Source organism: Stegodyphus dumicola, chromosome 6, assembly GCF_044657685.1.
Source record: "Stegodyphus dumicola isolate Sdum_Otavi_A_Nest chromosome 6, ASM4465768v1".
Lineage (NCBI taxonomy): Eukaryota > Metazoa > Arthropoda > Arachnida > Araneae > Eresidae > Stegodyphus > Stegodyphus dumicola.
Window position 1 is genome coordinate 32,437,447 of NC_140773.1, and position 26,208 is coordinate 32,463,654.

The following is a 26,208-nucleotide window of genomic DNA, read 5'->3' on the forward strand; positions in this document are numbered from 1 at the left end:
CTAGAATTACCCGTTCTAGAAATAACATTATAGAGGAAATGGAAAAACGACTGTCTATACGGATTGACGACGAAATTGAACGCAATATGCCATTAAGCCAATCTATCATAATGCCTTCTTACCAAAAAGGCAGAAAATTGGAAACCCAGAATAGACTGAATGATCTGACTGAGAATTTTATTTGTTTTTAAAAGTATATGCGTTTATATTGTTTTTATTTTTGTAAGAAATAAATGTTTGATTTTATTTTTATTAAAAAAAACATTATTAAATTTAATGCCTAACCATTTTTTATCCGCCTTCCCCTAACCCCATCATTTACATGTTAAGATAGCCTCGCTTAGCACTGTTTCGCATTACGCTCTACTTCGATGGAACATATCCCCCGCGTTAAGCGGGGTCTTACTGTAACATTAAAATATATGATCTTATAATGTGATAGATATTAGTCTTAAAATGCAATGAGATATAATGATTGCTACACAAAAACTATTAAAAAGAACATTTATTAAATCTTAGAGAAAATATAATCAGTTGTTTATAAAAAAAAAAGTGTTAGACAATATGAATTTAAAAAAGAATTTGCATCAGTTATATCTTTAAAAAACTATAGCATAACACAATTCAAAAACCATTCTTTTAACAAATGTACAGAGAACATTTTTTTTTGTGATATTTTTGGAAATGAGAAAAATACAGAAAATTCTCATTACATAAATAAAACATAGCCTTTACATTACAGTAATTAAGCAGCATGATTTAAAATATGTCGATTAAGATCACCTTCATTCTTAAAACGTTTTTTACATATTACACATGCATGAGGATTGACATGATAAGTCCCAATATGACGATTAAGACTTGACAAGATATCAGTGGAATATGGACAATATAAACACTTGAATGCACATTCAATATCCTGCCTATCATAACCTGTGCATCCACTCATCATGAAAGTATGAGTATCTTCATTTTTCCAGACCTCTACAAAATAGAAAAAGAGCAATTAGTTATATACATGTATGAAAATTTAATACATATATTTAAGTAAACATGATTAAATTTGATTATTTTTCAAAATTAAAAATCATATTTTCAAAATTAAAAAAAAACTATTAGTTGCCTGCAAATACTTAAGATCACATTTTATAGCTAATCATATCAAATATGCATAAGTATGAAAATACAATCTTGCCATCAGTCTTGCTTTGAAACATGCTTTAGCCAGTATATTTATTACCTTCCTTCATTTTAAGAATGAATGCTTTCTTTTTAAAAACTTTGTTTCTCTTTCTAAGAAATGACTTTTTAAAGTTTTATTTGCAAAAATAATAATGATCACAAGAAGAAATGCATGACTTATAATGTTTTTGGCAACAGGTGCTTATTCAACAATGAAATGAACGCAATTTTCTCTTTTGTAAATAAAAGTTTTAAAATTAGTTAATGTTAGGCCAAGTATTATGTTGCAAAGCTTGTTAAATTTTAAACAAAGATTAAAGCTTAAAATTTTACATTCAAGTTGCAAAGTATCCATGGTGTACTATAGAATTAATGAAAGCAATGAAAAAAGTTATATGCCCACCAGCGGCCGAGCGGTAACGTCTCTGAACACTGGTAGTTCGGTCCGAGGTTCGAATCTCGCGAACGGGCTGGCTGCATGGGTGGTTTTCCCCATGTGTAACGTGTATACGAGCGAGTTTCCCTTAAAAAGTCCTCCACGAAGGCATCCCTCCCTTAAGGCAGATAGCCCTCGAGTGCTTTGCCATAATCTAATAAACCAAACCGAAAAAAAGTTATACAGTCAAAAGTCGTTAATCCGGACTCGTAGGGACTTCGGCGATTCCGGATTATAGATCATCAGTTTAAATCTCGTAAGATGGCATGCAGAAATTCTAAAATTAAAAATATGAAACTGTAATTTATGAAATAAAGAACAATTATGATCTAAAGGGTATCAAAATTTACAAAAAAAAAAAAAAAAAAAAAAAAAAAAAAAAGCTTAATATTTATTTGTTTACTTTATTAAACATTTCTTTCAATGTAAGTTGTTTAAGTTGCTTCATTTTATGTGATAATACTTTCTCTTTAATTCTATAAACAGACATAATTTCTTGTTCAGTTAAAAAGTTCCGCTGTTCAAGTCCTGTTAATTGCTGTGCCGAGAATACCGACTAACTTGTCAATCGAAATTTTTTCGTTTTCACTAACCTCTCTGTCACATTCTTCATGTCTTTATCCATTTTTTGCAGCAATTTCACTTTTTGTTTGTTGGACATTGAAACATACTTTCGTCTTGTAGATCCTTTGGAAGTTCCAGCATCAGAAATTCTATTTGACATAATCGAAAGTTCAAGTTTACTTTTATAAAATTGCTCTTACAGTCTGCAAAAAATAATAAGCAGGATCCAATTCAAAGATTAAGGAACAACGCAATCATTAACATTAACTGAAATAGATAAATTAGATAATTTTAGCTTACACCGTCCGTTATACGTGCAGGCGAAAACGTACTTGCGCACACGCATATGCGCAGTAGTCAAGGTCTTACGCGCGCGCGTAAAACGCCTGTGTGCATGTGCTAACGCGGCGCATGAGCAGAAAGTTTTTAGCTTTGAGGTCCGGATTATGGGTGTACGAATTAACAACTTTTGACTGTATACAGATTTGTATCATTATTTGACTGCGTAAAAGTTTTGATTTAAGATGTTTTATTAATATTAAATATGTAGCATATGCTACATTTTGTTTTACACATTACACAGTGAAAAAATTTCATTTTTAACTTTATGCCATTTTGAAGACAATAATAAATGGTATGAATGTGATTGGAATTAGCAATCCAGTCAGTTGCAGTGAGAAAGACTCAGTGGAAGGAAAAAATAAATTATATATTTTTTCCAATTGACAATTAGAAGGTAATAAATATTACAAGACTTTTGAGAGCGAAATTAATTAAAAATAAAAGCATAAGATTAGCAGATAAGAACTGTATATAAAAAAGAATAGTTCAGATGGGGAAAACATAGCAAAGTAAAAAAAAAGATTTTACTATCAATGTTTCTTGCTTTTTAAAATTTTATCGATTGCTTGCCTTTGTATGGAATTCTTAGAGTACTCCCATTTTGAAAACAGCTATTGCATTTCATGTGTTAGCTTGTCGAAAAATTAGTCTCCAGTGATTTTGCAGATGCTTTCCAAAGTTGCCAACAAATTCATGACTTTTCGGAAGGGTATACAGATAGTCAAAAAATATGAAAATCATCATTTAAGTCATAAAATTCAAACTTACAGGGCTTTATGTAAACATTCATATGAATATATTTATACAAAATAATTAAATCAAGTTGTTTTTTTTAATTATGCATTTAAATCGGACAAATTCTATGTAAAGTGACAGCAGCATGAAATCTTATGCTTCTCGTGTATTAGTATATGACCACCAAAAATAAAGAAATTCAGGGGAAAATTTTTCTTTCTCAAAACAACAAAAGTATTGCATGAAAACAATAATCTAAACAGTGCAACAAAAGCATGTTTTAAATATGTTTTTATCTTTTGATTTCTTACAGAATTTATATATTAAATATTGTAAAACAAAAAAATATTAAATACCAAATACAGCTTTACTTTATTCCAAACAAAAGCACAGATTCAACAAAAATAATATTTTTTAACATTTATAACACCTAGGATACTTTTCTATTAAAGCCATATCAGTTAAAGTTTTTTTGGGGGGGTGCATTTCCTCAGTGGGGTAAGTGTCACCATTTTGGTTTGACTTCGTTCCCAACAATAACTGTCTTTGCAACCATCATTCATTCTATGTTTAATTTCTCTCTCCTCCCTTTTTCTAACTACACTGGATTTTACAAGAAAGTGGTGTTCTACACAAAAAAAGGTTGTGTTCTTCATGAAATTAAAATGTCACTCGAAGCTGAAATGGCTCTGCCAGGAAGGGAAAAGTGTCTAAACAGAGACATATTGGATCATATATTTCTTACATTACATGCTGTGTGTTTCATTTATTTATGGTGTTAGAAGTTAAAATCTATTGAATTTGCTTTCATGAAATGAATCATAACATGGCATATTTACACAACAAAGGTATGTACCAGTTCCTAATTATTTCTTCCAACATTAAAATTAATAAAGCAAGAAAACTATGGAAATTGGTCAAAACTTATTCACAAAAAGAAAAAATCATGTAAGCCATATTTTCTCATAAAATGTGTCTTTTGAGGTTTGTGTAGTAAAGTTTATGTTCCTTGTTGTTATTCCTGATCATTCCATTTCATCTGGTATCCAGCCATGGGGTAAGAAGTAAGCCAAAATAATGCTGAAGATGTATGGTATGGCTTTGCTGAAAAATAGAAATTGATGTTTGCAGATTAATAAGTTACCCAGAAAATCACTAATGCATTTTAGGACCCGTGCTGTTGCATTTTAAAATTCTACAAAAGAGAGTTGAAGCACAGCTTTCACAATTTGGAAATATTATCTGACTTTAGCTTAAAACGAAGGGAGGAGAAATAAATATAATGAATATTTCTAATAAATTTTATGTATGAAAAGATGTAAAAATTTTTAAATTATTGTAGCTCTACTGTATTCTTGCAATTAAGCTTTTAGTACATTACTTAACAATTGTTTCCTAATCATATTATGAAAGTTGTGGGGAGGGGATAGAATGAAAGGAATGAGGAAGCATGATTGATGAGGATTTAGAATTCCAAACATAAGACTAACACAGGTGAAACAAAATGTTGGTATGAAGGCTTTCAAGGAATCTTCTGCCCTAAAAAAATATAAAAAGACACAAATTATTAATAAATAGTAAGCATTTAACAAATAAAAAGTAACTGCAAGACATAGCCAACTAGTAATTTCGAAACAGGCAAAATTTGAACTTTGTTTAATATAGTTTCAAATATGTGAACCTTTCTATTTGAAATCAGCATCAAACTTACATATATTTATTTTGAATTAAAATTTTTAATAATAAGCATTTTAACTCAATGTTTAGCAATACACATTTTAACTCTTAAGTGGAATTGACAGTAATGGGGAACAAGCAATATCTTATTCATTGTATTGTTTTAATATCTACTCACAAACTTGGATAACAATGACCTTAGGTTATCTAGGAATAAACACATTTACATTCAAAAAGGTAAAAGAAACAAACACTTAAAAAAGAAATTAAAATTTAAAAAAAAAAAAAAAAAAAAAAGATACTCAAAGTTTTAAGCATCAAAATTTTGTATAATGAATCAATACATTATGCACAATAAAATAAATAGGAAAAAGCTTTTTTTTTTAATCCTTTTATTTATTTTTCAACTGATTATTTTGTGAAGTATGCATATAATTCTCTCTTTAACAGAATAATACATTCTCTGCATATTTAAGTCCAGTTGCATAAGATGAAACAAATAAATATTAGCAAACATAATATAAAACAGATGCATTAAACAGTTAAATATCACACTGTTGAAAATAAATAAAATGCTAAAACTTGTATGAATAAAGTTTCATTTTAATAAAGTAATCCTGAAAACCTTTTAGCACACAAGCTGTAGCTTTAATGCACAACTTTTTAGTAACACTTATACAGGGTGCGACAGAAAGAATTCTCTTCCTTGGAAGCTAGTAAATCCAAACCAAATAAGATGAAACGAATAAATATCAGCAAACATAATATAAAACAGATGCCTTAAACAGTTAAATATCACTTCTGAAAATAAATAAAATGCTAAAAACGTGTATGAATAAAGTTTCATTTTAATAAAGTTAATACTGAAAACCTTTTAGCACACAAGCTGTAGCTTTAATGCACAGCTTTTTAGTAACACTTATAAAGGGTGCAACAGAAAGAATTCTCTTCCTTGGAAGCTAGTAAATCCAAACCAAATAAGATATGAAAATTTCCTTTTATTACTTGAAAGTATACACACCATTTTACATCAATATGTGTTTTTCTTATTTTAAATAAAACATGACTCAAGTGATGGTCCCAATTGTTTATGCATTGATTCTTTCTCGTTAGTTTTTTGAGGCTTTGTGAGTCATTTCAGGAATAATGGCAGCAACTTCGTACTGCATCCCTTTCTTCAGAGGTTTCTAAACTGACATTTAATGGTAAATGGATTTTTTATTGAGAATAGGATCTCATCGGTAGAGTGCAAAATGGATGCAAAAGACAAGCTGAATTGCCACTGCATCTTGTCGGCAACTTGCTGAATAAATAAACTGCTCTACAATGAAATCACAATGTTCTCCTGACCAAGTTATGATATAGCACGTAAATCACTATTTGATGGCCTGCTCCTTATCACTGTAAACTCCTCCTGAATCATAGCTACACTACTCCCAAATTTGGAAGTTCTTTCTGCTGCACCCTGCATACATATTACATAAAATACTGTATAGTGGATCATTGTAAGTGAAACGGCTAATGAAAAAGGGCAGATTTTGTTTACTTAGGCAAAATCCAAGCGCTATGATTTATGCAAATTTCCAATCATGCAAGATGTGAAATCAGGGGTGACACAGTAACTACAGTTGTGGATAGAAAACTTTTCAGACTAAACCTATGATATAAATAAAGCACTGTCTTTAGCTAGTGACTAGTAATTCTTTAAGATGGCTTTCATAGGAGGCAATGGTGGCCCACCTATTAGGTGCCTCCATAATAAAGAGACCACCACATCTGGCCTTAGTATAGATTAATGGACTTAGTTACATCTGTAACTGTTCACAATCTGCCGTTGGGGGGAAAAAATGTCTGAACTTCACTTTTGTACACTCTAAGAATAAAATAGATCCATAAGTAGGGTGCATTCTTATTAAAAATAATTTAATAAACATAACAAATTTGAGAATAAAATCCACTTTATAAAATTTATCAAGTAGCATTAAATATTTTACATGTATAACAGTTGAACAAATCTGATAGAAGATTAGGGACATTTTATTTGTTTTGCTAACAGTTAGCTTTATGTTGATTTTTTCTTTTATGTCTCATTTTGTCTAGAGGTTTAGTAAATAGCAGGTAGATTTTTTCGTTTTCAATAACCTCTGTCACTTTCTTCGCGATCGGAAGCGAATTATAATGACGAGGAATTTGATTTAAATCATATCAAAGACATAGTACATTGAGATGAAATACTACATTTAGTAAGGAATTATAAGCCAAATAAAATAAAAACATCTGCCCTGAAGATAAGGATAGTGCCGACAGATCAACTTTCAATTCATTGCACGCCGTGGCGTTAAAGATAAACAAAGTTTAGATAAACAAACGTTAAAGTTTAGATAAACAAAGGATATGCCTTTATCCATTTTTTGCAGCAATTCCACTTTTTGTTTAATGGATTTCGAAACATACTTTCGCTTCATAGATCCTTTACATATTAGTAAATATATATCAGAAATTCTATTTGACATAATTGAAAGTTCAAGCTTACTTTTATAAAATTGCTCTAACAGTCTGCAAAAAATAATAAGCAAATCCAATTCGAAGATTAAGGAACAATGCAATCTGCATCATTAACTGAATTAGATAATTTTAGCTTAGCTTATACCGTCCGTTATACATTAAACTCGCATTCGTAAACGTATTTTGCTCACGCGCACATACATATTCGCAGCTGTAAAGGGCTTACGCGCATGCGTCAACGCAACGCATGCGCAGAAAGTTTGTAGCTTTGAGGTCCGGATTATAGATCATTCCGGATTATGGGTGTCCAAATTAACGACTTTTGACTGTATGTGTGTAAAGTTTCATATTTATATGTCATACAGTTTAATAAATATATGCATTCGAAATATGTATATTCTTTTTGAAACACGCTATATAATAATTTCAAATGAAGCATTTCTTATCAAACAATTAAAAATATATTAAAAAATAAATCATTTTCATCTAACAGTAGTAATAATCTCATAGAACATCTACTGTTAGAATAATCTCATCTAACAGTAGTAATAATAGAAAACCTAGTCTGCATACTGCCAATCTTGAATATCTCAGTATATAATTACTAATTGCTGATCTTGCACTGGATTCGAAGTACAGTATAAAGTCCATAATATGGACGTCCATTATCCGGAATGATCTATAAACCAGACCTCAAAGCCACAAACTTTTTTTTGTATGCTTTACGCATGCACGTTTAATGTATAACGGACGGTATAATCTAGGCTAAAATTATATTTACCGATTCTAAGACATTTCAGTTAATGTTGCAGATTGTGCTGTTCCTTAATCTTCTAATTGGATCCAGCTTATTATTTTTCGAAGACTGTTAGAGCAATTTTATAAAAATTAAGTTTGAACTTTCGATTATGTCATAAAGTGTTTCCAATTCTGGAGCTGCCAAAGGATCTACAAAGTGAAAGCATGTTTCGATGCCCATCAAACAAGAAGTGAAATTGCTGCAAAAAATGGATAAAGGCATATCCTTTGTTTTTCTAACCATTCCGAAATCTGTTTATCAATTTCACGCTGCTCTGCGGGGGAGGAGAACGTACGGCGCGCAATGAACTGGAAGTTGATCTGTCAAGCACTATCCTTATCTTCAGGGCAGATGTTTTTATTTTGTTCGGCTTATAATTCCTTATTAAATGTAGTATTTCATCTTGATGCACTCCGTCTTTGATATCATTTAAATCAAATTCCTCGTCATTATAAATATCATGAATACACATCAAATAGTTTTCTGGTTGCAATTTTCTAATTTCGACTATGCGTAATGTATGCTTTACGCATGCGCGCATTGAAAGAAATGTTTAATAAAGTAAACAAATAAATATTAAGCTTTTTTTTTGTAAGTTTTGATACCCTTTAGACTATAATTTTTTTTAATAACTTTAAAATAACTTTCCTCTGCATGATATAAATTGATGATCTATAATCCGGAATTGCCGAAGTCCCGACGAGTCCGAATTACGGACTTTGTACTGTAGTTGTCTGCGAGACATGAACGATATGTTGTCTTAATTATATTCATCATTGAAAACGCAGATGCACACAGGTAGGTAGAGCCAAAGAATGATGCTAAATGAAATGCAACTTTTTTTAAATTAGGATACATTACTTCGTCCATTAGATTCTTAGGCTCTGAACTATGTGCTTTTAAAATTGTCATTTTGAAGGAGAAATCCGGAATCGACGAGTCCGGATTATGGACTTTGTACTGTATTAACAAATCCCATCAATTCTACTATTGTTTCTTCTTGCAATCGTACGTTCAATTCATTAAGATGGCTTGTTATATCATAATATAAACCCATCAGCCAAACGTCATCACTATGTTATCATTTGATTCCAAAAAATCTTTTGTCTCTTGCAGAGGGTTCCTGAATCTTTGTAAAAATATAATCCGACTTAACAAATGAACCTCTGCATGATATAATAATTCCCCCTTTATCAGATTCATTTTCTTCTAGTAGGGCTCGAAACATTCTTCTCTGAAGACTTCTTCCTCGAATTGAGTTCACAATTTTCATGAAGATTCCCATAACGTGATGCATCTTTAAAATTTTACAACAGAAGGCCTGTTGGTGAATAATGCAGTGCTAAGAAAGGGAATGCAGTATGTCATCCCTTCTGATTCTTCTGATAGTCAAAAATCCATTGACTGCACTGGTCATTGATGATGTCCCATCAGTTGTCACTGATACAACTTTATAAATTGGAATTTTTCATCTATGTATTGTTTGGAGGTACAGAAAATATCTTCACCCTGCATTTTCTTCTTTAGAAATAATATGGTTAATAATTTTTCTTTTACACTCATATCCTTAAAACCCATTCTTTTAAAAATGCAAACTTGATAAATATCAACCATGTCCATAGATTCATCAAACTGCAAGGAAAAGCAAATAATAGTTAATAATATCATCGGTCAGGTGATCAGCCAGATCAGAATTCATCATTTCTGTATAGCACATGCCAATTCTACATGAAAGTTGTACGCCTTTAACTGCAGAAATAATTTAGTTTTTGTTCTTGAATGAATCGCTCCAGAAAAGCATTTTTCTCCATCTATGAAAGGTTTTTTTTTATGTTTTAGCAAAACATGACTCGCACGAAAAGATGCAACAGTTACAGCCTTAGATAAAGTATTGGTTTTAATAAAATATAATCCCTGTCTAATATAAAATATAATTGTGATTTAAATTCTTTTAACTTTTGTTTACACAATTCACTTTTTAAAGGAAAATCTGTATCAAAACTTCCATGCATGCTTTTCAATGTTTTCTTTTTTTGGAAGTGCACACTTGCATGACATATATAGCACACACATTTTGCATTCACCACTGTAAAGAAAAACTGTTCTTCCCAATCTGTATTAAAATTGTATGTTTTTCTTTTCTTAACACTTGTTTTTGACATCGTATCCCTCTTTTAAAATATGACAGATAACTTATTTTTATTACAAAAATGCAAGTAGCACAAAATTGTCAAACTGAATATTTGAAGAAGTTTATCAACTGCTAGACCGTATTCAATGCAGAAAACATACGTGAACCAATGAATCAGTAACTTATGTATGTAGTGAAGCATCATCATGCACTTCTAATGAAGGTACATGTGTTTTCTACGCATTCATCGAATCATTTGCTTCTGTAAACACAACTGTATCAATTGCAAAAAGCCAATTCTCCAGTCAGCTGGCATCGGTGTTCCATAAATTTCTTTTAGTATGCACATGCTTAGGTCCTTAGTAAAGGCGGTCCCTCCAAATGTCTTGGTGGTCCACCAGTTGATTGCTATCGACTTAATGCGCACCCCTGGTGTAGATCATAATTTGGAAATTACTTCTGTAAAAGAAATATTTTGTCCTCTCATCAAAGACAGCTGTCACATAAATTCTTCCAAATATAAACCATTTTTCTTTATCTTTTGTTTTCTCTTTATCTTTAAACTGGCAAAACATTTCTCTTTATCTTTTGTTTTGTCATTTGGCTACAGCTTTATTATTTTATCTGATGCCCCTTTTACAATATTCTGGGATTTTGTATAAGACCGACTGCTTCTTTTTTCAGTTGATAGCAAGTTAAATATAGTCAAAACTTTAAAGTATGAAAGAATGAATGATAGCATGTAGAACCTAATTTTTATTTTTAAATTTATGGAAAGATGAAACTCGACATGCTATTTTAGGAAAAGTCCGATTTTGTGCCAAAATATCTATGTTAGAACAAAGCCATATATCAATCTAATACATATTTTAAGTCACACTTTCAAGACATGGAAAACGCAGTTTGAATTTCATCAATCGGCCTAATAAAACAAGAGCTATGGAACTGTCCCTTTTTTGTTTGCAGTGTCCATAATGTACTACAATATATTATGTATGTTATCATAGAAAACACTACAGTACTACATAAATTATTTTACCATTTTATTTATTTACATAAATTATTTTATTTAATAATTATTAACTTGAAAAAATGTACTTACAGATATTTCTTTGGTGATAATTTCCTGTATATTGCACTGTCCATGTGGGAACGAAAATGCCTGGCAACTTCACAGCCAACTGTAGTCATGGCTTCGGTAAAACTAGTGATCAACTGGGATGTTGCAGCAAAACGTTCTAAAGTGCCGAAGACATGTACTTACTGCCAGGTGGAAGGAATGATGCTGTGCTCCTCACATTCTTCGGATGATATTTCTTGCACCTCATATACAACTACTTGTACAACAGATTTTTCTGCAGCATTATCACCTGTGTTAATAAATTCCACAAAACTAACATTGGGATTCACAATGTGTTTTATAGATTATTTCATTCATCAGGTGAAGTGGTATTGTGGTCACCATCTAACTGGTCAATGGGATTAGCATCTTTATATCTGCATGCTCTTCTATAACAGTTCTTGTGTATGTTCTTCTATAACAGTTCTTGTGTATGTTCTTATAACATGTGTTTGATTTCTAGAATGGGACGATAGCTTTTATCGCATCAAGCACATTTAAAGTTGCCTTTTCCATCTCGTTTCCAGCAACATGAATTGCAACTCTCACAAGTTTGCAATAAGACCTCTTCATACGAGCAATAATGCCAGGATCCAAAGGCTGAAGATGACTTGTTGCATTTGGTTGAGGTGGAGTGAGCCTTTACATTGGTTTAGTTGAAAAACTTTTAAAGTTGTTTTAAATGGGAAAAAACCTAAACTAACTAAAAACAGACTGAAAAACAGTTCATTATTCATGATAACTGAAATTTGCATTAACGAATAAAACTTCCTATAAGATCGTGCACATTTCTGAGACCAAAATGTTTTTCATGTTAACAGAGTATCCACCTTAAGCAAGTTCCTGTTAAAGGTAAGTTACTGTATGTAATGATAGCGTACTATTTTTGAATAGTCGATGATATCCTTTAGAATGATGAATTTTCAGATACTATTTTACAGAAACCCAATTGAGGAATAAATAAATGTTCCATTGAGGTCATTAGCACATAATCCATGTCGACTAATAAATGCAATATTAGCACACTTTTGGAAGCATTGATGTAGGAACACTAAAACTGTAGGACGTAAAAGTTGATACTTAGAGCATCCATCTATTTTTAAGAATAAGCAATCGAGCCAAATTAAATTCCATATTTATTTAAATTCACATTTTGTGACTATAATTCACTTGGCACTCTAATTGTGCCCACTTCCAGAACATTCACAATTTTGATACTATACCGGTAGAAACTATCATGGCAGTACATAGACGATTGCAGCAGTCTTAACAGGATGAAAGCTTAAGCAAAAACAGAGTGTCGCAATAGTAATGCAGGGGAAGAAGGGAGGGGGGGTCGAAATTTTTCAGCTCGAGCTAGTTTTGTTTTACAATTATTTTGATTGGGCAAAAGACATCTGCATTAAGCGTTACATAAGATCGCGTGATTAATTTGAATGATGCAGTTTAGACTTACAGCGGTATTTTTAGGACAGAGAGATAAAGTTCCCAAATGAAATAAAAAATAAAAGAAGTTAGCCCTTTAAGAGCCTTTTAACCTGTTTCATTCTAAAAAGAACAATAAATTTTACTCCCTGCAGTTCTGATGCGCACTTGCCGATGAAATCTGAACACAAAATCCTGTACATTAAAGTGCCATATGATCTGAAATGGAATTTGGTATAAAAAAAGCAATTACATCACAACTCTCTCTTCGCTTGTCTCTTCTGCTGTGTCACTAGCTAAGCAAAGTTTCCTTTCCTAAACTTGTCCATAGTTTAAGATGTAAGCTGAACAAAATTATGAGATGTATAGCGCATTCACAGTGATAATGTGCATTATCGAGGAAATAAAATCATTTATGGAATTTAGGCCATGTCTGCAAATTTTCCCCCTGGTTTATGCATCCATCGTCCTAACTATGCGGCAAAGGTTTAAGCTATTGTTACGGATTTAGTATTTAAATAACTAATGTTAGTTGAATTCTAATTAAATTGTTTTATTCCCCGTGCAGTGCAGCGCGTTATGAATATTAAAGGAAAGCTAAGACGGAAAAATTAAAAATACAAGAGCACGTGTATTTAACATTTAATAAATAAATATCTCTTTTTGATTTCGAGAAAATTGCAGAAAATTCTCGCATGCGGCTTAAAATCTCTCAATTCAGTTATTTTAGTTAGTTTGTTGTTGTTTTAAGAGTTTGTTTAGAAAACTGCTCTTGTTGATTGTAACGAATTCGCGGATTAGCTTTCTTTAGCTGTATGAATTAACTTCTGTTGAATGTTTGACTAGTTAAAAGATGACTACTGCGAGATATTGTAATACTGAAAGAATATCTGAGGAAATTTAAGCACTTTTGTTGTGATAATAATAAATTTTGTCCATTTTTTATCGAACTTGTGCATTATTCAATTCAAACGAACACGTACACACGCAGCATTATGATGCAGTCTTCTCCAATGCCACTCCATTGCAACTCTCAGAAAGTCATCTTATTTCAATAATAATGCAGTCTTATCACTATAAGAAAGCAGTTTTATTATATGTATATGCACAAAAGTGCCAAATCTAACAAAGGCACCCATTTATTTGAAAACTGCATTTACAATAGACAGTTCAAGATTTATAAGTCACCACTGAAATCCTGGTATAATTTTTTAAGTTTTTTATAACACTATGGATATAACAATTTGTTAATTGCCTAAGGATGAAAAGTATGCAATAGAATTTTTTGAAAGAATAGACATCATTCATGATAAAAAATTATGCTTAAAAGAGCCAAAAGATGAAATTGCATTTCATTGATAACTCAACAACAAAATTGCACTGCAAGAAAAAATCTTGCAATGAGAAGGAAGGATTAAGAACATAAAATTGGTTCGAAGAATAGAAAATCTCCTTCTTTAAAGATATGAGGTTCATCAAGTTTTGTTATCAGGAAATAACATCAGTTGAATTTTATGAACTCCAACTGAAGATAAACCACAATACAACTGTAGACTGGAACAATTACAAGTGTAAGGTATGTGCCACAGATTTAATTGCTCACCCTATGCTGAAAAATGTAGAGGGGTACAAAATTATTAAAACACTGCCTTTTCACTTGAGGACAGAACAATGTCAAGTGTGTTCTTTGGCCAAAGTGGGTTTTCAGTAGATTTTGCAGAGATTCAAATGAATGTTTTTTTTTTTTTCGGTTGCTGTTAGAAATTAATGTGAGAAAACTTTATTGAACATCATAATGGAAAATATTGCCAAGAGGAGCATTATTTATTCTGACTGCTGAAAAGTAAATGAATTGTGAGATCAAACAAATGTAATCAGATGAACTGCGAGATGCCACCTTTGAATATTTTCCTCTTAACCACAAGTATAACTTGCAGACCCTGAAAATGGGTGTTATACACAAACAATAAATTGGCCGAGGGACGCTGCTAAATGGCATAATTAACATCATAAAAACATTTACACACACACAAAAAAAAAAAAAAAAAAAAAAAAAAAAAAAAAACCTGAAATTTTCTCTGCAACTTTGGTAGAGATAAGAAGTTTCATGGTTAGCTGTTTTATTATTTTTTATGGATTGTAAGATTGTAATAAAAAATGTAATATATGAAATCAATCTTTCATCTAAATTAAAATAAGATTCTTAGAGAGTTATTTACTATTATGCTCCTTTCTTTGCGATGGGGTTACCATGATTATTTTTGGCATCACTGGGAGATTTGTTTAGGTCCTGATAATGGAATTGTACCTGTTTTTATCAATATAAAATTCCTTATTTACTCATAAAGGATACATAATAAGATCATATTACATATGTATTAGTGTAGTTTTAATATTAAGTTTTAAAAATACAACTATCAAAGATTATAATTAGTTATGATTTTAATATCGCTATCTTCAAATGATTGTAATTCGCTGCTAACACTGCACATTGTAAATATGTTATTTAATTGTTGTAACTCTCTGCTGACACTGAACTTTGCAAATATGTTATTTTTAATTCTACACTTCTGTGGAACGGTATTCTTACCAGGGTACCTAGGTGCGAGACCTTACCCCTAATCGAATAGCATTGTACTTTCCTAATCAATACTAAAAACCAGGGCTGTGGAGTCGGAGTCAGGCTGATTTTTGGGTAAAGAGAGTCGGAGCTGGAGTAGCTAAAAACAGGTTGAGTCCAACTCTGACTCCAATTTTTGTTGGACAGTTTGAATTTGAAATGAAATTAAAATGCGAAAAAATTAATGACAAGCTGAGTTATTATTTTTATTTACGAACTATATACATTAATAAATAGTTATTTTTCTATTTTATTGATGTATTAATAAATAAATATAAGGAAGGATGATGGATGTGATATTTGCCATTAGTAATTTAACTGATTTAGTTACTACATTTAGTTACAAATTTCACTGGTAAATTTAGGTAAACAGCAATAGCAGCAAGAACTCCCAAAACTGATGCTATTCTTAGGAAGCGAGCAGGAAAAGGAGCAATTACTGATCAAGCAACACAATAAGGAAGTACATATTTGATGATAAAGAGGTTGTTAGAATTAAGAACTTTTTTAGAATAGTAATAATGTAGATAGAATAGTAATATAGATAGCCCTAATGTTTCACTAACAGACTGTGGAATGATCTTGCAGAATTGGAAACTTCTTTCTACACTGTATATAGCCACAAAAAAGATGCAATCTGAAGCATTGACAGGAGGCGAGAATGGAAGAATGTGATGTTTGTTATTTCTGAAATGAAGGGTTTATTGCAGAAGGAATCATTTCTTCAATGAAGAAAAGAGAAACTTATTTGCTAGACAATGACATCTTTCAAGGTTTAATATATGTAGATCTGAAACACTGAATTTTCTTGGATGATGAACAAATTAAAACGGCAAAAAAAGCCATCTATGAACTTTCATTAAGAATGAAATTATTCTCAGAACAATTGGAGAATTTGAATCGGGACAGTCAAACTGCAAACATTTTAATTGAGTCTCATTCTCTTCCAGTGATGAATAAGGTATTAAGAAATATTTTTGGATAATATTGAAAAGACTAAAGCAAAGTGAATGAAAATAAAGAACCAACAGCCTTTAGATATAAAAATGAAAAAATACAAACAAAATTTCTACATGACCTTTGAAGAAATAGAGAAATATGATTCGCTTGCAAGACACCTCTTTTAGAACTTATAAAAAATCTATCCTGAAAAGTTAAAGAAGTAGCCCTAATAGTAACAGCTCTTCCTACTCAAGTTAGTGTGGAAAGACTCTTCTTAGCTCTGAAGTTTATCAAATCGGATCTATGGCACTCCAGCAAAGAAGATCTTGCCGAAGCTATACTGTTTAATTAAGACACAATAACACACTGAACAAATACTAATTCAGAAGTCAAACAACAAAAATCAGCATTATATTTTCAAATTTTCACAGGCTTTTAAAATTTGGCTATACTGTTTCTTAGAAATAACTAACGCCAGTTTTTCCAATTCATAATAAATGCTAATTAATATAAATAATTTGTTATGTCACTAATATTTTTCCTGTAGCATCTATTACTTCTTTTATATTAAAAAAATAAGCTGTAAACCATGTGTATATGTCCAAATATAAATATAGTGGCAAATTTCCCGTAATGATTTCCCTTGGTGATTTTTTAACCGCCATCTTGGATATCCTACTCATATATCTTTCTGAGTTGCTATGTACAGAACAAAACAATGTACAGACATCTAAAATTAATAAGAATAGCTTAATTATTTTTATTATGAAAACTTTATTAAAATAATTAGTAAATTTTCTTTCTCAAAAGTGAAGTATCACTTTTGAGAAAAATTAAATGTGCACAGCCAATTAAATGTGATGCCCTATTTAAGAATACAGAGTTATTAAAACAAGTGATAGTATAATTAAATTAGTCCAAATGATATTTAATGCATCTTCATATCTATTTTAATACTTTCATTGAATATGCATTTAAATGCATTAGATGCCAATTAAGCATTTTATCATTAGAATTCTAGTAAAAGTAAGAAAAAAGCTATAATATATTAAAAGTTATTGGTTTCATTTCTCCTCTCCATAAACGTCTTGCAAAAATATGAACTAATAATGATTTATGATTTTCAAACTTTATTTTCTCTTACCGCAATGTTCGAAAAGTAAACAGAAAATTTCCCTTTTCCTCCTTTAGGAAAATTCCTTGTGTAGGTTGCAACAATTATCAGGGTTGCCATATTCTGTCGCATGTACGCTCTCTTCCAACGTAAACAAATCCGAAATTTCACCAAGTTCTGGTTACGGAAACATCCCCAATATGGTTGGTCAGTTAAATTAAAACTTATTTTTACTTGCTTTTTTAGCATTATTTATGTATTTTTTATAAATAGTATCTAATTTCTTTTTGATTTATTGGCTAAAGTGCAGAATCGCCCACTTATTTGTTTGGCGCTTTTCACAAGAGTAGGAAGATTGGATTTTTCTCAATTTTCTTTGACTTTTAAAGTGAAAATAGGTCGATATGTACATGGATAAAGTCAAGGGATTACGCAATGCCATTTTTGTGCAAGTCTGGGATTTCTTTTTAAGTGAAAATAGGTCGACGTGTACATGGACAGAGAGTATGTGTAATTCTTAAAAACGCGCCAAACAGTGGGCTATTCTGTGCTTTCCCTGATTTATTTCCATAATTTGTGTTGGGGAAGTTTTTTGTAGGCAAGAGTCTCTAAATTACTTTGCTTTTCTAAAAAATTTGATTTTCTACTCTTAATTGACTAGAATAATTAGAGTCTTTACTTGCTAATTTCTCTAAATTCCACTTGTTTAAATTTCGTTTTAGTAATTCACAACATTTGGTTTTGAATTTTCCTTTTACCTTTGCCTACATGGATGACGAAACACGAATTGAATAATTGAAGAGTTAGGTTTGGAGGCAACTTTCCCTTGATAAGTCCATCTCCTACCTGCTCAACAATTATTCACTTATGCATTTTTATAAATTTTTAGGATTAAAAAAATTTATTGAACTATATATTATACATTTATTATATATTCATAGATTTTGATACTTGCACTTTATTTATATATGCTCTCAGAATTTAAATGAAATTGTAGATTAGTTCGCAGCAATAATTATTCATTTATTTGTAATTCAATTTTATTTAAAATTTAATTAACTTTAAATTTGCTTTTTAAGAATAGAGAATGTCCGTTAAATTCAAATTTACATATATATATAAGGGAGTCGGAGTCAGTTTGGTTTGGTTTATTTAATTATGACAAAGCACACTAGGGCTATCTTATCTGCCTAAGGGGAGGGATGCCTTCGTGGAGGACTTTCTAAGGTAAACTGACTCGTATACAAGTTACACATGGGGAAAACCATGAAAACGCCAATCCAGCCAGTCCATTCGTGGGATTCGAACCTCGGACAGAACTACCAGTGTTCAGCGACTTTACCACTCGGCCACTGGTGGTCAGAGTCTAAAATTTCAGGAGCTGGAGTCGATCATTTTCCCTAACGACTGCCCAGCCCTGTTATAAACGTAAGTTAAATCCAAAATAATACATTAAAAAAATAATAATAAATTTTAAAAAAATAATATGCGAGCTGAAATAATGAGTAAAATGAACTTTGAGAGTAAGAGGTGTAATAAAGCTATTGAAACAGAAAACCATCAAACTGATGTAATTGCTGAAAACATGGAACAATAACAAGTATGATGCGAGAACTTTGATGCTTTTAATTAAGGCGGTAAGAGACAAGATTTACAATAAATTAAGGTATGGGTGAACTAACAATACATAATCATACGAGTTGAAAGTAGATATGCAGAGAAACAAAGTGAAACATGAGCATACACGTTACAACAGAAATATACATAATTAGCAGAAAAAATTATAAACAACAATTAATCATTATTTGTGTTTAGAATAGACTTTTGTATTCCATTTAGGTACCAGATTTCCAGAATTTATTTTTAGAAACTAGTTGGCAAATATCATTTAATAATGCCGTTTATAGTACCAGCACAATACAGAAAATAATCATTAAAGATAATAGGATCAGTTTTACACATAATACAAGAATTAAAATATGCCTAACACACTAATATAATAAACAAATAAAAAAGAAATTATTCAGAAGTAGCAAAGCAAATATAAATACATTCACATGACATTTATATTTAAATTCAGTACATCTATTTACGCTCAGGTAATACCAAATCAGAATAAAAGAGAGACATGCATGTATGCTTAATATGAAAGACTGTCCGAATTTATTCAAAATATAATAGAATATGATAATAATACATATTAAATAGAAAACACGAATATAAAATAATAATTTAATATTCAAATGCCATGAAATTTACTTTAAAAATTAAGCAGAAAAATATTTTAACATGTAAAATTCCAAAACATAAGAAACAGAGAAGCTGTCTTGGTCGAATATTAATGCTTTGACAAAATTTGTTGACATAACGGGATCTTGGTTTGGCTGGACTAAGAGTTAAAACATTTTTATTTATTCATAAGTCGGTTAATTCCAATTAGGCAAAGCTCACGGTTCTCGACACATTAAAATAAGCTTCTGGCAAACACAAAGTAGACAGATGTCTTGTTTTGCACCCGCTAAGTCTTTCTGCACCGATGGGCGAAAAATTAAGCATAGGAAAGGTATATAGAAGGGGGGGAATTTCGTATTTGAGCAGAGTAAAAAAGGAACTTCGTACATTTTTTACGAGTTCAAAATAAGCTTCTCATACAATCTTAATGACTTACGGACTCCACGTGCGATATAAAACACAAATATCTGAAAATGACATTAATGAAACAGAAGGGGGCTAAGAATTCCAAATAGGCAAAGCTCACGGTTCTTAACACATTTAAACAAGCTTAACATACAAACTTAATGACTTACGCACTCCACCTGCGATATAAAACACATATATCTGATAATGACATTAATGAAACAGAAATTTCAAATATTCGCTTTTAGTCATTAAAATTTCTGCCCGAAGCTGAAATTTATATAATTTACTACATTGTTAAATATCTAGATATTTGTAAATCCAATAAATGAAGTAAAAAGTTTCACGGAATAAATATTTTTATACATTTTCACTTTTTATATCCTAATTTAAAAGCTGTTCTTTGTTATGGCTACCGTGGAAGATTTACACTGTAGCCGTAGCTGTGGTTGCTATGGTTACGCGTGTCTACCAAGTACTGAATTTTTGTGTTTCGATCTATTTTAGAGAGAGAGAGTTCAATCCGAAATGGATTTGTTACCAAGACTTGTTAAGGCAACATCAAATTTCCAGCAGGTAATTTTCCCCTTTAAGTATATTCCAGATTAGGGATTCCAAACCTTTTTTTTTTTTTTTTTTCATGCATAACATATAAAATATGATGTGTATCAGGATAAAAATCTTAAATTTGAAGTTTTAAGGACTTCCTGTTTTAAGAACACTTTATAAAATTTTTAAATTAGATAAGACTTTTAAACAGTTTATCTCTCACAATTCAGTTTTGCCTGATTTATGGAAGCAGCATTATTATATATATTCAGATATAATCAGTTAGACAATCATATTAATTAGCTGTTGATTTATTTTGAATATTACTTGCCTTTATATGCAGTATTAATTTATGTGCCTACCCATTTTCTACCTACAAGAAAGAATAATCAGCACTCAATTCAAATAGCCATAGATAACTCTGACCAAAAGCTTTGACTACCTTTTTTTTTTTTTTTTTTTTCTCTTATTTTGATTTACCAGTTTTAATGTAATTTTACCTGATTGGGGCATCAGCAGACTGATCAAAAACTCTGAATGACAGCTTTTGTTTCTGATAGACATTTTTATCATTCATCAGTTGATTTAAGATTTCATTAATTTTAATACATTATAAAATTTTGCAAAAAATTTCATTTGATGGTTTAAATTAATATCTCTTCTAAATTGCTTGTGTGTGGAGAGTTTTAAATTTGTTCTAACATAATAGTGAGATTTGTTGTATCTTGAAATTTAGATTTGCTTATATTAAGTATATACAATATTAACTTCATATGCTAAAAGAACAAAATTTGGTGCATTGTACCATTTTTTTTTTTTTTTTTTTTTTTTTTTTTTTTTTTTTTTATAAATTGAAAAGGAATTAAAGAGCAGCTGAGTTTGTTTAATTCTATTTCTACAAACAAGCTCCAATTTTTTATTAGATACTTAAATATTGATCTGATAAATATTGTCTTAAACTTTGTTTTAATTAATTTATTTATTTGTATATTGAACTGAAACTATTGAAGTTATTTAATAAGTAATTTAAATATGTGTAGTTTATATAAATTTAAAAAAGATAAAAACTTTTAGAGTTATCTAATATTTTAGTTGTTTGAAAAAAACTGTGTCATCTATTTAACTATTAATATAGTTATTTTATAAAATTAATTACTAATGAAAGCCTGTCTTATGCCTTTAAAAAAACTGTAAGAAAAAGTGTTTTCAGGTATTAGATTACTTCCTAAAATGAATAGTTATAATGTATGCCAGAAGATTATAATTTATATTATTTATGTAGTATTCATAGTGAGAGATTACATGAGAGTCATTCTATACATTATTATAGTAATAAAAATATAACAGAAAATCTAAATGTATACCTAATATTTAATGTGCTTTGATAACACTGAAGCTGATATTTGACTGTTCTTGAGCTGAATTCTTTTTACTTGCATTTGGATGAAAAGCAGATGTTACAAAGACCTATATCTTTCACATTGTTTAAAATAGTTCAAGTGGAGTGGAATGTAATATACTTTTATTCATGTTTTTTTTTTTTTTTTTTTTTTTTTTTTTAAACTATCATATGCATACAATATATTATTTAGCTGCAGTGCAAAATATTGTCACCGTAAAGATTTTTGTTAAGAATAATTTTTAAAATAAAGTGCAAATTTTTGGAATAAATTTCTTTTATCTTTTTTAAATAAATAAATTTAAAAAAAAATGGTAGTATATTTTCTCTTTAATTTTCCATTAACCAAAATAGAGGGTTGCTGTAGGAGAGTTGGTCGCCAAATTTTCACCAAAAAAACGCCAAGTTACCATAACGTAAAGATCAACCTTAAATGGCATTAAAAATTTTACAATTATGAATAAAATTTTCTCAGTTGCATAAAAATGTATTAGTAGAAATTGATGAAGTAATATTTATATCCATTGAACTGTTATATATAAGTATAAATTTTAAGTATATCATAAAATTTATGTTTCATTTATAAATTAAGATTTATGCATCATTTATAAGTTGCTGTTATAATTATTCAGTTTTATTTTAGATGTTGTATGACCTTCGAAAAACTAAAATTGCTGAAAATGTTGAAAAAGGATATTCTGAAGTCTTGGAAGCTCTTAAAGATGCTGCAAAGTCACAAAAACAGCTTTTAAATCATTGTCAAGAACTTAATGCACAAATTGCTATAAGTGAAAAAAGAATTCAAGAAGCTGAAGGTAAAAGATATGAAGCTGAAAAGGCTTTGGATACACTAAAAAAGGTCTGTCTGTAACTACAGTAAGTTATAACTGTATACCATTATAATTTGTCACTTTTTTACCAAGTAATATAGCTTTTTAAATTTACTGATAAAAAGCTATATTTAAAGAATATTTAATAGCTAGATTTGTATAATTTCTTACTTTGCTTTTTACTTTTTTAAAATCATCATTCATTAAAGAGTACAATAATATAAAATATTTTAAGCAACAGTTAATATATACTGATGTTTTCCAAACTTTTTTCATCACATAGTACTTTTAAAGTTTTAAAATTTTTAAGAAACACTGAACTAAATTTGAGGTTTAGTTACAGTAAATGAAAATGCTATGTTAGATAAATAAAATAAATGTTTATTCCATTTTTTATTTCATGCATATAAAAGAAGCATTTTTCAGTTTTTAATGTTACAAAAAATGTCACATAAAACTAATTAAATAAAACAAATAAAATTCAAAATTTAAATATTTTTAGTTTTCAGTGACTTTGAATCTTTGATTTAAAAGCTTTTTATAGGTAGAAAAGCAATTGTGAAATTAACAAGTGCAATTTTACTTTTCTGGTATATCTCCATCATAGCCGAAAACTACAATACTCATTTTTTAAAATAAACTTACCTTTGACAATTAAAAATGTTTATTTGTAAATTAAAAGTGTTAATTTGTAAATTTACCTGCCAATCTTAAAAAAGAAAAAGAAAAAAAGTCCAGGGAAGCTAACACTTTTAAAATAATAAAGTTACACTGGAAACATTTCTTTACTTCTAAATACAAATGCATTCTGCATGTATTTCATTGGCAAGGTAAGCTATTTGGTGTCAAGCTATGTTTTTAAATTTGTTATGTGTATTATTTAAACCATTTTGTTTTTCTTTAAAATTCTTTTAAGAATTATTTTAAATTGTGTTAAATAAATTAATTTAGACAAGTAAAATTAGCCATAACAACAATACGACATGTTATTAAATACTGATATAATTTACATAATTAGACTTTTCATTAAATTCATTAGAAAATCCTATAAATCATTTAGAATAAAAAAATACTATTGTAGCATGTTACTTAACATGATCAAACATTTATTTTTCTAGGAGATGGAACAAGCATGCAAATGCTTTGAAAATTTTGAGGAAAGGGAAATTGAATTCAAGAAACAAATATTAGAACTTGAAGCAAAAATTTCTCAGTTAGAAAATAAAGAAGATACCTCTATACCTGAAAAGTAATTATTATTGTCATGTTTTCTATTTTTGTTGTCTCTTTCCTCTACCCCCCCCTCATTTTTTTCTCCATTTAAGTTTAATGAATGAAAAAGAAGAACATAAATTTAAAATTAAATAAAATTCAAATATACATTGATATCAGTTTCATAGAAAAATTCTAAGCATTGCACTCTCTCTTGATATTCATAAAGTTTTCAGTAAAATCAGTGTCAGTTTAGTTGTGAGTTTTATCTGATTTTAAGTTATTAAACTTTTTTTTTTATTTCAAATGCTTAGTTATTTAGGAAGAAAGAAAATTATAATTAAAATAAAGGCACTTGTGCTGCATATAAAACTTCCAATACTTGTGTATATTTAAATGAACATAACAGACATTAATTACAAACATTGAAAGCATTCAAGACTTCAGTGAATATTAAGTTGCAAATATTAAAAATTTTCTCTGTTATTTTTTTATTTCTAGGATTTCTAGTAATTAGGGGATCACTATTTTTAAAAGTTTCAGCAGTATATAATAATGGTTAAAAAAAAAACTCTAAATTTATTTTCTGTGCTTCTAACTTCAGAACTTAATATTTTTAAGTGATATTTTTAAGATAACATTTTTAATATGTGAGGATTTTCCTAAGTATTACCCTTAAGGGGTAGGGATTAACACATTCAGTTAGCAAGTTGAAAGATGAGTTAGGAATTTTATTTCTGGTGAAGGTGTAAGGTATCTTATGTCAACTAACCAGTTATTGTGATTTAAGTCTTTACTATAACTTCTCCTTTCCATATTCCTCACTAGAATGCATATTAGCTTTGTGTGTATTTAAGCTGAAGGTTTTGAATCTTCAGTTTAGAGCTTCTGGCAACCATGTTTTGTTATTAGCATTTTTGCCAGCTCTGCTTAAAGGCTGTATTCTGGCTTTGGCAGCTTGCTAGCTGATGTTTTTAATTATGCACCTGTAAAATATTCCAACTCAACTTACTTTAGTCTTCTTAATGCATAGTCTTAGACTATGTTATCAATGTTTGAAATTAATGGCTGTTATGTTAATTTAAATATCCACAAGTAGTGGAAGTTTAATCTGTATCACAACTTATGTGAGCACAAGTGCCTTTATGCTCAATTTAAGACTAAGTGAAAAGGTTATTTAAGCAATCTTCACTATTCTATGAGTTGTTTAAGACATAGTCATAACTCATAATTCCTCAAGTAAGGTCTGCAGAACTTTAACTCTAGTTTCCAGTTCAAACAGGAACCCTTCAAGAGTTCAATGAATTTTTTATGTTGCCCACTCAATCTTAACAGTCTCTACAAACATATTTAAATTTTTTATCATAATTCAGATATATAGTCTATTCAAATTAATTCTATCTTTGTCCCTAAGTTTATTTTAGATAGCTACCATATTTACTCACTTATTCTCCCTTTTTTTTATTAATTTTATCATAAGAAAGCCAAGAGGGGAGGAGAATTTATTCAAATAATTTGATATCTAAAGTACAGTAAGAACATAGGAAATGAAAAGTAGTCATGGCTAAACTACAGGTAAGTATGACAGTATTATGTTATTTAAAAGAGACTTACTTTCCAGTAAGAATATGTAGTAATATTAACATTATGATATCTAGTAAGATATTTTGATTTTTACTTCCCTTTATCTTAAATCTTGTCTGCTCTTATTCTTATCCACATCTGCTCGATAGGCCTCAATTCACTCAATGCTGCTGAAACTGTGTTGTCTGCTACAACTTGCAATTCACCACCATCATCACCGTTGTCATCATTTTTATCACTGTTTAGTCTCTCTTCTTTCATGCAATGATTTTCAGAGCATCAAGAGCATTAAATATCCCTGTTTTCTTGAAGCTGTTCACTATAAATGCATCACTCATCACAGCCCATGCACTCAAAATCCATGAGAAAATTAGTTAGTAAAACAAGCACTTCGTATTATGCACC

The 26,208-nt window shown here is 29.9% G+C and overlaps 2 protein-coding genes across 12 annotated transcripts in view; one reads left to right on the forward strand and one right to left on the reverse strand.

Moving 5' to 3' along the window:
• Positions 1 to 487: 487 nt before the first annotated feature.
• LOC118204068 (zinc finger X-chromosomal protein-like) lies at positions 488 to 20,587 on the reverse strand. 11 transcript variants are annotated; one of them, XM_085818210.1, is made up of 4 exons: positions 19,852 to 20,387; positions 4,750 to 4,798; positions 3,095 to 3,221; positions 488 to 984 (listed from the first exon to the last, which is right to left on the reverse strand). In XM_085818210.1, the coding sequence occupies exons 3-4, from the start codon at positions 3,147 to 3,149 to the stop codon at positions 746 to 748; spliced, it is 294 nt and encodes a 97-aa protein (XP_085674336.1). In that variant the 5' UTR covers positions 3,150 to 3,221; positions 4,750 to 4,798; positions 19,852 to 20,387; the 3' UTR covers positions 488 to 745. The 11 variants fall into 11 exon arrangements, 3 of the variants coding, with proteins under 3 accessions (XP_085674336.1, XP_085674338.1, XP_085674337.1); XR_015041593.1 differs by lacking the exons at positions 3,095 to 3,221; positions 19,852 to 20,387 and adding an exon at positions 20,400 to 20,587; XR_015041592.1 differs by lacking the exon at positions 3,095 to 3,221 and having other exon boundaries at positions 20,212 to 20,393.
• Positions 20,588 to 20,663: 76 nt separating this feature from the next.
• LOC118194097 (cilia- and flagella-associated protein 58-like) overlaps positions 20,664 to 26,208 on the forward strand; it is a 37,642-nt gene continuing 32,097 nt past the window's right edge. The window contains exons 1-3 of the transcript XR_015041586.1: positions 20,664 to 20,805; positions 22,821 to 23,036; positions 24,126 to 24,256. The gene's annotated coding sequence lies outside the window, so the exon portion shown is untranslated. The remainder of the gene's footprint in view (positions 20,806 to 22,820; positions 23,037 to 24,125; positions 24,257 to 26,208) is intronic.

What these genes read in the sequence shown, in the direction of transcription:
- LOC118204068 (XM_085818210.1), bottom strand. Translation starts at nt 3,149, where the DNA reads ATGAAATGCAATAGCTGTTTTCAAAATGGGAGTACTCTAAGAATTCCA. An exon ending in TCTAAGAATTCCATACAAAG is followed by an intron (nt 985 to 3,094) that starts GCAAGCAATCGA and finishes TCTATTTTGTAG; the next exon opens with AGGTCTGGAAAAATGAAGAT.